We start from the raw sequence: 12,764 nt of genomic DNA, 5'->3' as shown, positions 1-12,764 counted from the left end.
CAACCAATAGAATGTTATATGTGGGGGATACAACCATCCCAGCTCTGCAGATTTTTCTGCAAAGAGAGAGAATCATTAGTTCAATTGTTTTGGTAGTATCCATATGTATCTTGTTTTTGATCGCAAGTTAAGGAAAAATGTATTTAAACTATTTCATGTGAACTGGAGTTGATCCAAACATGAACCCAGCTAACTGAGAACATGATTTTCAATGTAACTTTACTTGTATTTGTATCGTTTTGAGTTAAGTTGAACAGGCTTTTAAAAGCCATCAAACTAAGCCAATTGGAATGTGTCAAACTGGGATTATCTGAGATGTATCTTCAATTGTGAGGATGTTGAATCACAGGGTATTCAATCTAGTGTTTTTTTTCAAACCCAGACAAAGTGAATTATGTCTGATGTGAAGAGTAAAATCGAATTGATTGTAAACCAATAACAAAACATTTATTTTGTCATTACAGGTATTTGGCATCTGGAGACTCTATTTGCAGCCTGGCCTTCACCTATCGTCTTGGATTCGAAACAGTGTCGCAGTGCATTATTAAGACCTGTAAGGCAATAGATGGGAGGATGCTGGCGTCCCATTTGCCACAACCCACTGAGGAAACCTGGAGACAAACTTCTCAAGAGTTTCATGAAAAATGGGACTTTCCCAAATGTTTGGGATCGGTTGATGGAAAACATATTATGATCACCAAACCACCAAACTTAGGGAGCCGTTTTTTCAATTATAAAGGAACCATCTCTGTGGTGTTACTCGCCCTTGTGGATGCCAATTACCACTTCACAGCTATTCAAGTGGAGGATTTCGGGAGAAACAGTGACGGAGGAGTCTATGACAACTCCCCACTTGGAAGGGCAATGGCATCAAAAACCCTGCAGGCGCGCCAAGATTCCTTTCTGCCTGCAGGTGAAGATTTGGGAAAGATACTGTTACGGATACAGGTATCCTGTATGTATTTGTTTTCTCTCCTTCTGCCCTAGTTACAGGTAACAGTCATCAGTCACAAATCAGTCGCCAATCTGAAGACACACCTGCTCCTTTTCCCTTACCCAATCACATCCCCTTTCCCTTGGTTTAAAAATCCAGTCAGTCTCTCTCTCTCTTTTGTGCCTACATCTCACATTGTCCGTATCATGTGAGTATGCATTGCTGTGGTGTATGGCTGTTTGTTTGTTTGGTGGGAAAGTGGGATACCAAGTCGCCCTTGGGCATACATTACCCGTAGGAATACCTTTGTCTAAATACCCTAGTTAGAACTTGTTTCCCTAAAGAATGAAGAAGCATCTTAGCGTCCGGTTAAAATCCTTAGAGATACTGGTGCGGCGCAGTCGTTTATATTGTCTGATGTGTTGCCCTTATCCGACAATACCTACTGTGGTTCCAGTGCGTTAGTTCAGTGTATTGAAATGGGTTTTGTCCCAGTACCATTGCACTTTGTGAATGTACACTCTGAGTTAATCAGTGGAATATTCAGAGTGAGGGTACATCCTATGTTGCCAGTAAAAGGTGTGACCTTTATAATGGGTAACGATATTGCCGGAGGAAAGGTGGTACCCGTATTGGAAGTATTGGATGAAAGTGACCACTCTCTCTCCAATGAGCTGGCACAGAGTTAGCCACATGTGTTCCCCGCTTGTGCTGTCACTCGTGCTCAGGCACGACAAGTGGGTGACGTAATAGATTTGTCGAACACTGTTCTGTTCAAAGAGTTTGATCAAGAGGATGGGTTGTGTGCTACCTCTGGGAAGCTGATCCCCTCTGACAAACAGCCCAGGGAAGAATCGAAGTATATTGAACTTATTGCTGATGCAATACCAGTCACTCGTGAGCAGCTGATTGCTAACCAAAAGGTTCACAACAGGCTTGCTAAATGCTTTTCTGGGGTTGTCTCATTGGAAGAGTTAAAGAAGAAGAACGTGGCTTACTTCATTGATGGTAATCTCCTCATGCGTAAATGGACATCCCATGTTGACGCGGGCGGAGATTGGAATGCTGTTTACCAAATAGTGATTCCTACAGCCTTTAGACAAAATGTGTTATCCCTTGCTCATGATCACCAGTGGTCCGGTCATTTAGGAATCACCAAGACTTATGATCGGGTCCTTCGACATTTCTTTTGGCCAGGTTTAAAACAAGAGGTGGCTCAGTTCTGTCGGACATGCCACACATATAAACAAAAATATAAAACGCAACACACAACAATTTCAATGATTTTACTGAGTTACAGTTCATATAAGGAAATCAGTCAGTTGAAATCAATTAATTAGGCCCTTATCTATGGATTTCACATTCCTGGGCATGGCCGCCACCACGGGTGGGCCTGGGAGGGCATAGGCCCACCCATTTGGGCTCTAGGCCCACCCAGTGGGGAACAAGGCCCAGCCAATCAAAATGAGTTTTCCCCCACAAAAGGGCATTATTACAGACATAAATTCTCCTCAGTTTCATCAGCTGTCCGGGTGGATGGTCTCAGATGGTCCCTCAGCTGAAGAAGCCGGATGTGGAGGTCCTGGCCTGGCGTGGTTACATGTGGTCTGCAGTTGTGAGGCCGGTTGGACATACTGCCAAATTCTTTAAAATGGCGTTGGAGGCGGCTTTGGTAGAGAAATTAACATAAAATGATCTGGCAACAGCTATGGTGGACATTCCTGCAGTCAGCATGCCAATTGCATGCTACCTCAAAACTTGAGACATCTGTGGCATTGTGTTGTGTGACAAAACGGCACATTTGATTAGTATTGCCCAACACATGTATTAATATTTTGTGTCACTGAACCACAGGAGTCTTTCTTCTGAACCAGAGGTTTTTGTTGCTAAGCCAACTGAGATTACTTATTACTTGTAGCATTTAATGTAATGTTCTCCAGCTATGTTTTTCACAGCTTGCTGCATCTAATATGGCCAGCCCTGCTTGATTATGCACTTGTTAATTGGTCATTTTCACTGATGGTTGTTATTAGAAGGGTCATTTCACTGCTGGAAGTAAAATCTCTGCAGAGCATGGCCACTCAGTAAAGTCCATTTATTCCCAGGCCAAGTCTAATTACTCTGCCTGGCCTGCCGCAGCTTTGGGCCACTTTGATCCAAGTCACAGCTGCCCCAGCACAGCACCGATAAGAAAATAGTCATTGTTTTCTTTGCTTTGTCTCCCAAGGGACCCGAATCACTTAATCAAGAGAAATGATTCCTTCTCTTGATTCGCCTACTATTCTGAAAATATTTGAGTTGTGCAGGCAAGGAGGAAGGAAATCTTTGCTCCTGTTACCGGTTGGGCCATTAACTTGAAACTGGCCAAATACCCTGAAAACAAATCTAGTAAATAAAGGGGGAAATAGATGATGGTTGCAGGACATTGTTCACTGATAGTTGTATTTGTATTTATAATGGATCCCAATGGAGACTGGTGACTTGAAAAAATGAGGAGGATGGGAGACCCACGGTATAGGCGCGTAACGCACAGAGACAACAAAGTGTGTTTCATAAATCGTCAAAGACTAACTATTTTAACCTAAATCATTTAATAAAGACATTTATAGTTTATTATGGGGAATGGGAATGAGAGGGATACTTACACCGTGTTGGAAAGGGATCACAGCAGTGATTGAATGAGGGTATGAGGCATGAGTGTTCAGAGGCTTGACCAGTGCAGGACAGGATTTGACGTGGCTTCAGTTCATCTCAGGAGAAAGTTGACAAAGGTAGTGGAGTGGAGTAGTCATCACCTCTTAATCAGGGAACAGGAGAGGACTTAGCTGTAAATACAAACAGCAGATACATTCCATTACAGCTGCGCCATCGTAGGTTTGAACAACGAGTTTCTCTATGAACTTAAACATCACAAAATTCATAAAGTCAAACACAGACTGCGCATCTCGCCCACTTGACATATCAAAGTATCCCAAGAAACGTTCATGAATAAAGCCCTGATCATCCACATACCTGACGATAACTGACAACTGCAAGCAGACTGGTGCCACCATAGGTCCCAGAGCGGTGGGGCAATTTGTACCCCCTGGGGCCTGGAGTTTTTCCTTATATGTTAACCTAACTAGGAAAACTCTGGAACCTATAAGGTTTGACAGTGATTAATCAGATGTAAAAATGTTTTATATGGGCTATGATGGGACCAGTTTTCCCTAATCAGGTCACAAAAACTCCTGGCCCTGGGGGAGTGAAAACCCTGTCAAACTGCGGCTACCTTATATTTGTTCATATAAATTATATTTAGACTAGATTAGGAGGGGGATTTCCTCTACCCAGACACAGACAACAACTGATAGAACTCACAGGGCTGAGCTTGCTTTATGCATGTTTGCATCATGCAGGCCTATGCAACTGTAGGCCTTACAAAACATTTACTCACAGCCGTCATCACTATTATGTTGATTCATTAATTCCAGTTAATCATTATGGATTAAAAACGTATAGGCAGCCTAAGCAGCCCAATTTTGAATATAAACAATATTTGATCACATTCACATTTTCTCCTGACACACAAATGGACTATAAATACATAACGTTACCAATTAGTTTACCCTGACCAGCTGGACAGGGCACATAGGCTGTATTTCTGCTGCTCTTATTAGTAGCCTACAGTTGATCAGACTGAAAAATAGTCTCGTTTTCATCCCATACAGCATGTCAGATTTCCAATGTTTAGGTGTAGCCTAGGATGCTGCAACATTTATATCATGAGTTTTTGCTTGTGTCTGTCCGGAGGGATTATGTGTTATCATCTTTGCTAAATAAATACCAGAGGAAAGTGGAAAGTCTACTTGAGCGTACGCGAAAAATTGCTCTGCTTCAAACTCTCTTTAATCTTTTAATGGATGATGCGATGGAAGCTATCAAATCATTTGGAATTGTTTTTGACATCCCAGAAAAGACAGTCGAAAGTTTGATATGTTCAGCAAGTAAAGCATTGTAACGTGCGAATAAAGTAAACTCACCCCATTCCGTACAAATGTGTGCAACCGCGACATTCAAACGAGGCTGCAAAGAAAACTAATGGGACTGTAGTGACTGTGTTGACTTCAAAATCTGGGGTGTGAACTACGTTTCTATTCAAACATTGATCGACATGGTAATGGCTCTATAGTATTGGAGAAAAGTTGAAAAAACTGACCCTCCGTTACATGCCGTAACGTACAGCACGCATAAAGCAACTATTTCTGTCTTACAATCTCTCTCCACCAGGTGTAGCACTTCTCTCATCGTTTAACAACAAGAAATGGACAGTGACGGGGGTAAGGGGGGGATACCTAGTAATTTTTTGCGCCATCACCGCAAGCGATCATGACTCTCAAAGATCACTTTAGCATCGCCCTAAAAACCCGATTCAAATTCGACACAAACCTTCAAATAGGTATGTGATGACACATTATATAAACTCTTTAGTGTTTTATTTACATTTTAGAGGCGATAAGGTGATAAGTTGGACAGATCACTATCACGCATTAGTTTCGCTTTCCCACCCGCCATTTTTAAAAAGACCCGACGGAGTTCATTGCCTTCTTGAATCATGCAGAAACGGGCAGCGTGGAGGTCATGTAATTGATTCTGTTGGAAAGGGGAGAAATTGTGCTTAACAATGGTATTAACATTACAGTTGATCTGGAACTATTACGTTTTTGGGGCTCTAAAATAAGGTTAATTGTACGGACCAAGGCGATGTACAAAAGTGAGTGAGTTCACGTTACCTCTACGCCTTGTAGTTGCCCTTGTCGGCGGAACTTTCCATCTCGCCGTGTCCTCTAAAAGTAAATTCTTGCCTGCCCAAAAACGCAGGGAAGTTCAGCAATACAGGTGGCTTGATGAAAGGCTCCCTATCAACTTTTGATACCAGGTGGTATTGAACGCCCTCACCTTTTCATCCTTCTTCATGAAACTGATCTCAGGCAGAGGTCGACGCTCGCTTTTAATTCATACCTTTTCCGTGTACCCCAGAAGGTAGGGGTTCTTCAACAAAAAGTACACAAAATTTTCGGCAGCGTTGGCCATTCTACCATTCTGGCACAGAAAACTGCACACTCACGCTGGTACAGTAGCTAGCTAGCTACTGAAGTTAGCAAGGCAAATTGAAATAAATTGCACTTACTGGACACAAAAATAAAGTTCTAAAACCAAGAAAACAATTTAGAATATGCCTCAGTTTCCTGTAACTTGAAAAAAATAATTAGAGTTGAATAATATCAAAAAAATGCTCAATTATCACTTTTCACTCTTAATCTCTAACCAACAATGTCACCAAGCTAATCAACACATAAAACCCCCATAATGCTCTGTGGCACAATCACAATACAACTCAGTAGGTTCATTCCTGAACCTAATTATATGATTGGATGGACAACATGTCAATTCATACTACAAAAGTTTGATTGGTTGGAGGACGTCCTCCGGAAGTGGTCATAATTACCATGTATGTCTATGGAAGGGGGTGAGTTCTATGAGCCTTCTAGGTTTTGAATTAAAGTCAATGTAGCCAGAGGAGGAGCATGGACGCTAGCTTTTTCTCCGGCTGCACCACGGTGCTACCCCAGACCGTGCTGTTGAAGTTACTGTAGACCTTCATTGTAGACCTTCTGTCACGCCCTGACCATAGAGAGCCTTTTAATCTCTATGTTGGTTAGGTCGGGGTGTGACTAGGGTGGGTTATCTAGGTTATTGTATGTCTATGTTGGCCTGGTATGGTTCCCAATCAGAGGCAGCTGTTTATCGTTGTCTCTGATTGGAGATAATATTTAGGCAGCCATTTCCCCACTGTGTTTTGTGGGATCTTGTTTGGAGTTAGTGCATGTTGCACCTCTAGCGTCACGTTTCGTTTGTGCTTTATATATTTTTTTGTTGCCGGTTCACTAAATAAAATGTTGAACCCATACCACGCTGCACTTTGGTCCGATAATCCTTACAACGACGTTCGTGACACCTTCACTGCAAAACATTTTTATTTAATCAATTATTTGGTGACATATGAATATATTTAATATAGTTTTATGTAAAAAGGATAACCTTTTAAATGTTTCACTATTTTCATGAAATTTCACTGAGGAGGATGGTCCTCCCCTTCCTCTGAGGAGCCTCCACTGATGGATGCCAAGGCAGCAGCTACTCTTCCTTGCATCATCATTTGCAGAACCTATTTCCTCTACATGACTCATTAGAGACTAAATTAACACGACCCCCCCAATTGTTCTTAAAGGGGAATTTCCCCGTGGGGGAATCTGGGCTTGTTTTCATAATTTCTGAGGCATTTCTAGGACAGTGATATGTAATTGCCCAGGAGGAAGGCAGGTCAGTGATCCAAAAATGAATGTAGTCCTGCTTCGCGGCATTTCACGAAGGCAATTTTTTATACTGATCGCACTATACGTTTTTGTGGGTGTTGATATGGTTGTCCTTGTTCGATAGATCCATTGGACGTATTTCAGAGGTGTTCCTATTGGCGGATTCATTGATAAATATACAAGCAGACATTTTTTCCAGTCTCTGAAAGACTACAACTTGTATTGGGCGGTGCTTTATGCTCTGGCCCCCGTTCCTCCCCCAAGGCGAACATTAAAACCTCTTAGATGTAATGGCAAAACGTAGAATTCCGTCTAAATAGACATATCCAAAGGTAACTGCTATTCATGTGTAATTACATGATTCTGACATGCCAAAACTTGGTGTATTTGGAAAGAATACATTATGAGGAAAGAACATTATGAGGAAATGATCAGAAGATAGGAGTTACATAGTTCAGAATACACAAGACCAAGCACACACAAAATAACTTTTATTTTTTATGTCATCTTTCATTGACAAGCTATAAGTGAGTGGTTGAAAAACGAGTTTTAATGACTCCAACCTAAGTGTATGTAAACTTCCGAGTTCAACTGTATATGATATGCTTGTGGATATCTCTGAAAGGCGAGCTACTGTTTATGATAAGATTGATGAATTGCTAGGTTTTTAAAACAACTAATCTATGGATGAAAATTTTAAAAGAATGTTATTCCCATATGACAAAGGGCATTTCCATCTAAAAGGATCCATGAGCACCAACATGTGAACGTCATAGGAGCATGTCAAATTGGGTGTCAAATCAAAGCTAAGAGTCTATATTCTTGAGAAATCATGGCATAACATGATTTCGTCCGTTCCTCGCCCCGGGCTCGAACCAGGGACCCTCTGCACACATAGACAACTGACACCCACGAAGCATCGTTACCCATCGCGCCACAAAAGCCACGGCCCTTGCAGAGCAAGGGGAACAACTACTTCACGTCACCGATTGAAACGCTATTAGCGCGCACCACCGCTAACTAGATAGCCATTTCACATCGGTTACATACATACATGTATATCTAAAAAAAAATCCATCCAAAAATGTTGGACTTTGATTTCTGGTCAAACAGATGGAAAATTGGTCTTGGACAACATCTACCAGAAAAAGTACATCAAAACACAATAATGTTGAAGAGTGCTGAACATATCTACTCTACTGTGCTATACTGTACTGTACTCTGGTCCATACCAACCAAATGCTCATTACAATAATAGCCAGTGTGTAGAAAAAAACTCTAATATGCAAAACAAGGATATTGCATATTTCTATCTATGTGTACCTATTCAGGATACATCACCATGATGAGAATGATATTCATATCCTTCGTTATGCATTTCTGTTTAGTACAGATCAGGGATCCATGATGCAATTCCATTACCGTAATTCCGTTACCAGATGTAAATCCACTTCACCTACTGTAGTTCAATAACCAAAATAAATTATTTCAAACTGAAGGTGTCATGTCATAACTGACACCCCATTCTTTCTGCATACATATTTGAATCTTAATTATTGGAAAACGTGGTTGCATAAGAAACTGATGGAGATTTTACCGTAATTCTATTACCAAACTTTGCATCTGCACAGTTCTTTAAGTAAATGTAAGTGTAAATTGTTCAAAGTACTCATTGTGCATGGAGTTATATGGTTTGTTAAACTTGGAAATCAATATTTTTGTTTGGCATACATTTTAAAGTGAAACATCTGAGTCAGTGTAATTCGGTTACCATGGAATTGCCCTGATGTAATCACTAGCAATTTTCTATGCAATTGTGCAATAGTTTTTGAAATATTATTAACTTTGCAGCTTGCTACTACATCGTCCAGATTAATCCCCACAATTTAATTTCTCATAAATAATAAAACATACTCACAAAGGGAACCTCATTAACATATTCAAACACATTTCACAACATACAGCTGCTGTGATTACATTTGATATGTGAAAATAAGTAAAGTATTGTATACTTTGTGTAGTCTTTCAACATTGTAAAAAACTAAAAGTTATTTCAGCTTAGCATGACAAAGTGCTGAGTGGATAGTGCAAATGACATACTGATAATTTTGGCAGTTAATGAGTGTAGGTTAACAAACTAAATTACAACGGTTTTAAGATATAAATTGTAAATGACATCTTCTCATAATGACTGTATTCATTTTGTTAAAAGTTAGTATACACATCAGAGAGCCATAAACAACTGCATAATATTTCTCTGAATACAGTAACACGCATAGTGATAACCCTACCAACCCTCCACATCCACAATAAATGGCTCTTTGACTTCTATCTTCCCACTGTTGACAATGACACACTCTGTGTAGGGCAGGTTCCGGTCATTTGTGTCTTGGAGCTCGATGGTGTGAACCACAGACTGAAAAAATAAGATTAGAATATGTATTAGTGTTGAATTGGACAACTATGTATCACCTGTGTGTGTGTTCTGTGTGTGTGTTCTGTGTGTGTGTGTGTGTGTGTGTGTGTGTGTGTGTTGTGTGTGTGTGTGTGTGTGTGTGTGTGTGTGTGTGTGTGTGTGTGTGTGTGTGAGTGTATGTGTGAGTGACAGATGATTTTCCAATGTCTGTGGCCACAAAACAATTCAAACTCTAACAGCAAATTGTGAGCCTCCAGTAGTGTGCCTCCACTTACCATGCCCTCCAGGATCTTCCCAAACACCACGTGCTTTCCGTCCAGCCAAGGAGCCCTGGACGCAGTGATGAAGAACTGAGAGCCATTGGTGTCTGGGCCCGCGTTGGCCATGCTGACCCAACCTGCTCCCATGTGCTTCAGCTTGAAGTTCTCATCAGCAAATTGGTTCCCGTAAATGCTTCTACCTGTGCCAGCAAATTAGTAAACAGCATTTAGGGACTGTGTGGTGACAGATGGAGACACTGGGACTGGAGACTATGAGCCCATGTCAAAAGTAGTGCACTCTACAGGGAATAGGGTTCCCTCTAGGATGGGCCCACTGAGAACTTTAAGGGAGTGTACATAACCACCTTTTCTGCTTTGTTGATGCCCTATGAGAAAAACGCTTTACAAATTAAATGAATTATTATTATTGTTACTATTCCCAACATTCAACATGAGATCAAATGTCTAAGACAGGTCAAACTCTACGCGATCATACTTAAATCTTTCTTACCTCCATTTCCATCTCCAGCTGTGAAGTCACCTCCTTGGATCATGAAGTCCTTGATCACCCGGTGAAACGTACTTCCTTTGTAGCCATATCCTTTCTGCAAAAACAACGATTTTGGAAATTCAAATGAGTATCGCTTATCCATTTCCCTCCAGGATGCTGGTGATCTATTAGCTAGCAACCGTGTGTTAGAATCAAATACTGTAAATGGCACCATATTCCCAACTTAGTGGACTACTTTTGACAAGAGCCCCTATGGGCCCTGGTAAAAAAGTACACAATTTAGGGAATAGGGTGCCATTTGAGATGAAGACGGCGTGTTCAGTCTACTCTGCCAAAGCAACATCATGTCAACTCTTAAGACCTATGATCTATGGATGAATATTGGTATTCCGATGCTTTCCTTTGTGTTGTTTAAATCACACAACAATAACAGATTTCACAGACAGCATACAGTAGGCTTACCTCCCCTGTGGCAAGAGCCACAAAGTTATTCACAGTCAGGGGAACAACATCTCCAAACAGGCCAATCACGATCCGGCCAACTTCATGACCTGCCACAGTGATGTCAAAGAACACCTGGGATAGGGAGACAAACACCAAACATACGAGCTTCAATTATGTATTCATATACTGTAGACTGTAGAGTTATACAGTACAGTTTATAGAGTAGAGTTTTTTGAGAAATGTAAAACAGAAGTGATCATATTTGAGTCCTATGATATATTGGTGAACTGGAGAAAATGTCTCATCTAGTTGCACAGGCTTAAAGTCACTGAGAGTAGAACAATCTGAACCTTTGACGTTTACCTAAATAGGCCCACTTTATATTTACACATTTATGGATTGTAAATACTTATTATACACATTTGAATGGCTGAGATATCCCATAAACATAGGCCTACAAGCTGCATTTATGAACGGATATTTTCCTAAATGGTGCAATGGGGAATGAGTGTAGCATATTATGTGGAAAAACGTGGATTTTATAGTCCGACTCCTTCCATTCAATGCCTTGCGCCCAATTGGCAGTAGCCAGCCTAATGGTATAAAAAAAAAGCTATGTTGAGTTTAATCTCCGGTGAACTATTCCTAGCTCCCGATGCTCCTATGTCGATATGTGTAGGCTACCAAGCCGTTTAACGTAAGAATGGGATAAATACAGTGTGCTGTTATTGCGCTATTCCTGTTATGAACATGTAGGTTCTCGTGCTATGTATTCAACAATGCAGCTGTTCTTTGAAGGCTTCCATCGAATTCCCCCCGTAAGGCAAGCCTGTGTTTGTGTATTCTCCGACGTCGCATAAAATAACATGATAGCACGATGCTCTACTAACCTTTTCGGTCACTTTAGGTCCAACCCTTCCTCTAATACATCCGACGTTTTCTGAAAACGCAAAAACCAAGAAAACGAAGCAGGAAATCATTTGCGGCTCCATCTTGCAGACACAAAACAAATAATAATCTCAGTGTACCAAAGATATCAGAAAAAAATGATTTTTACCATCCATCCTTCCTGCATGATAAAACCACACTCCAAATTGGGCCGTGTTTTAGTGGAGAGGTTGGCTTTAGAATGGAGCCCAACCTATGCTTCAACTCAGTGAGAAATTAGATAGATGCCCCGAGCGCTCCTCAAATAGCCTCCCATCCGACAATGCATTCTCTATAATTTCGCGTTAAAACATGTTTACCAATCCAACAAAGCCGTAAAGGGTTTTGTGTCCCGATCAGGAACTGCGCCCTCTGGCAATTTTGGAGACATTACAATTGCACGGCGGTTTGAGGTGAGGCACACATCCAGCATCTGCAGCCCTTGAATTGAGACTCGGCTATATACTCTTGTTGTCGTTGGCTATTGTTTTATTTCCCTGTATACAAACAAATGTGAATAAACTGTGAATAGGTTACAGCATTCAGGACATGGGTAGGCAATTTATTAGACTTTTAAAAAAAAACGTTATTTAACTAGGCAAATCAGTTATGAACAAATTCTAATTTACAATGACACCCGTACAACGCTGGGCCAATTGTGCGCCGCCCTATGGGACTCCCAAACACCGCCTGATTAAATGCAGCCTGGATTTGATCCAGGTACTGCAGCGACGCCTCTTGCACTGAGATGCAGTGTCTTAGATGACTATGCAACACAATTCCAGTGGGTCAGAAGTTTACATACACTAAGTTGACTGTGCCTGTAAACAGCTTGGAAAATTCCAGAAAATGATGTTATGGCTTTAGAAACTTCTGATAGGCTAATTGACACCATTTGATTCAATTGGAGGTGTAC

General features: G+C 41.0%; 1 protein-coding gene across 2 annotated transcripts; it reads right to left on the bottom strand.

The window, feature by feature from the left end:
- Positions 1–9,402: 9,402 nt before the first annotated feature.
- Positions 9,403–12,283, bottom strand: LOC112080390 (peptidyl-prolyl cis-trans isomerase C). Of its 2 annotated transcripts, XM_024146126.2 has the most exons (6): positions 11,979–12,283; positions 11,812–11,861; positions 10,940–11,053; positions 10,478–10,571; positions 9,982–10,166; positions 9,403–9,706 (listed from the first exon to the last, which is right to left on the bottom strand). In XM_024146126.2, exons 1-6 carry the CDS (start codon positions 11,983–11,985, stop codon positions 9,578–9,580), a joined length of 579 nt encoding a protein of 192 aa, XP_024001894.1. In that variant the 5' UTR covers positions 11,986–12,283; the 3' UTR covers positions 9,403–9,577. The 2 variants fall into 2 exon arrangements, with proteins under 2 accessions (XP_024001894.1, XP_024001893.1); XM_024146125.2 differs by having other exon boundaries at positions 11,812–12,013.
- Positions 12,284–12,764: the final 481 nt, after the last annotated feature.

The sequence above is a fragment of the Salvelinus sp. IW2-2015 genome, unplaced genomic scaffold (genome assembly GCF_002910315.2).
Source record: "Salvelinus sp. IW2-2015 unplaced genomic scaffold, ASM291031v2 Un_scaffold16312, whole genome shotgun sequence".
NCBI lineage: Eukaryota > Metazoa > Chordata > Actinopteri > Salmoniformes > Salmonidae > Salvelinus > Salvelinus sp. IW2-2015.
The sequence above is the reverse complement of the archived record's forward strand: the minus strand, read 5'-3'. Positions and strand labels throughout refer to the sequence as shown.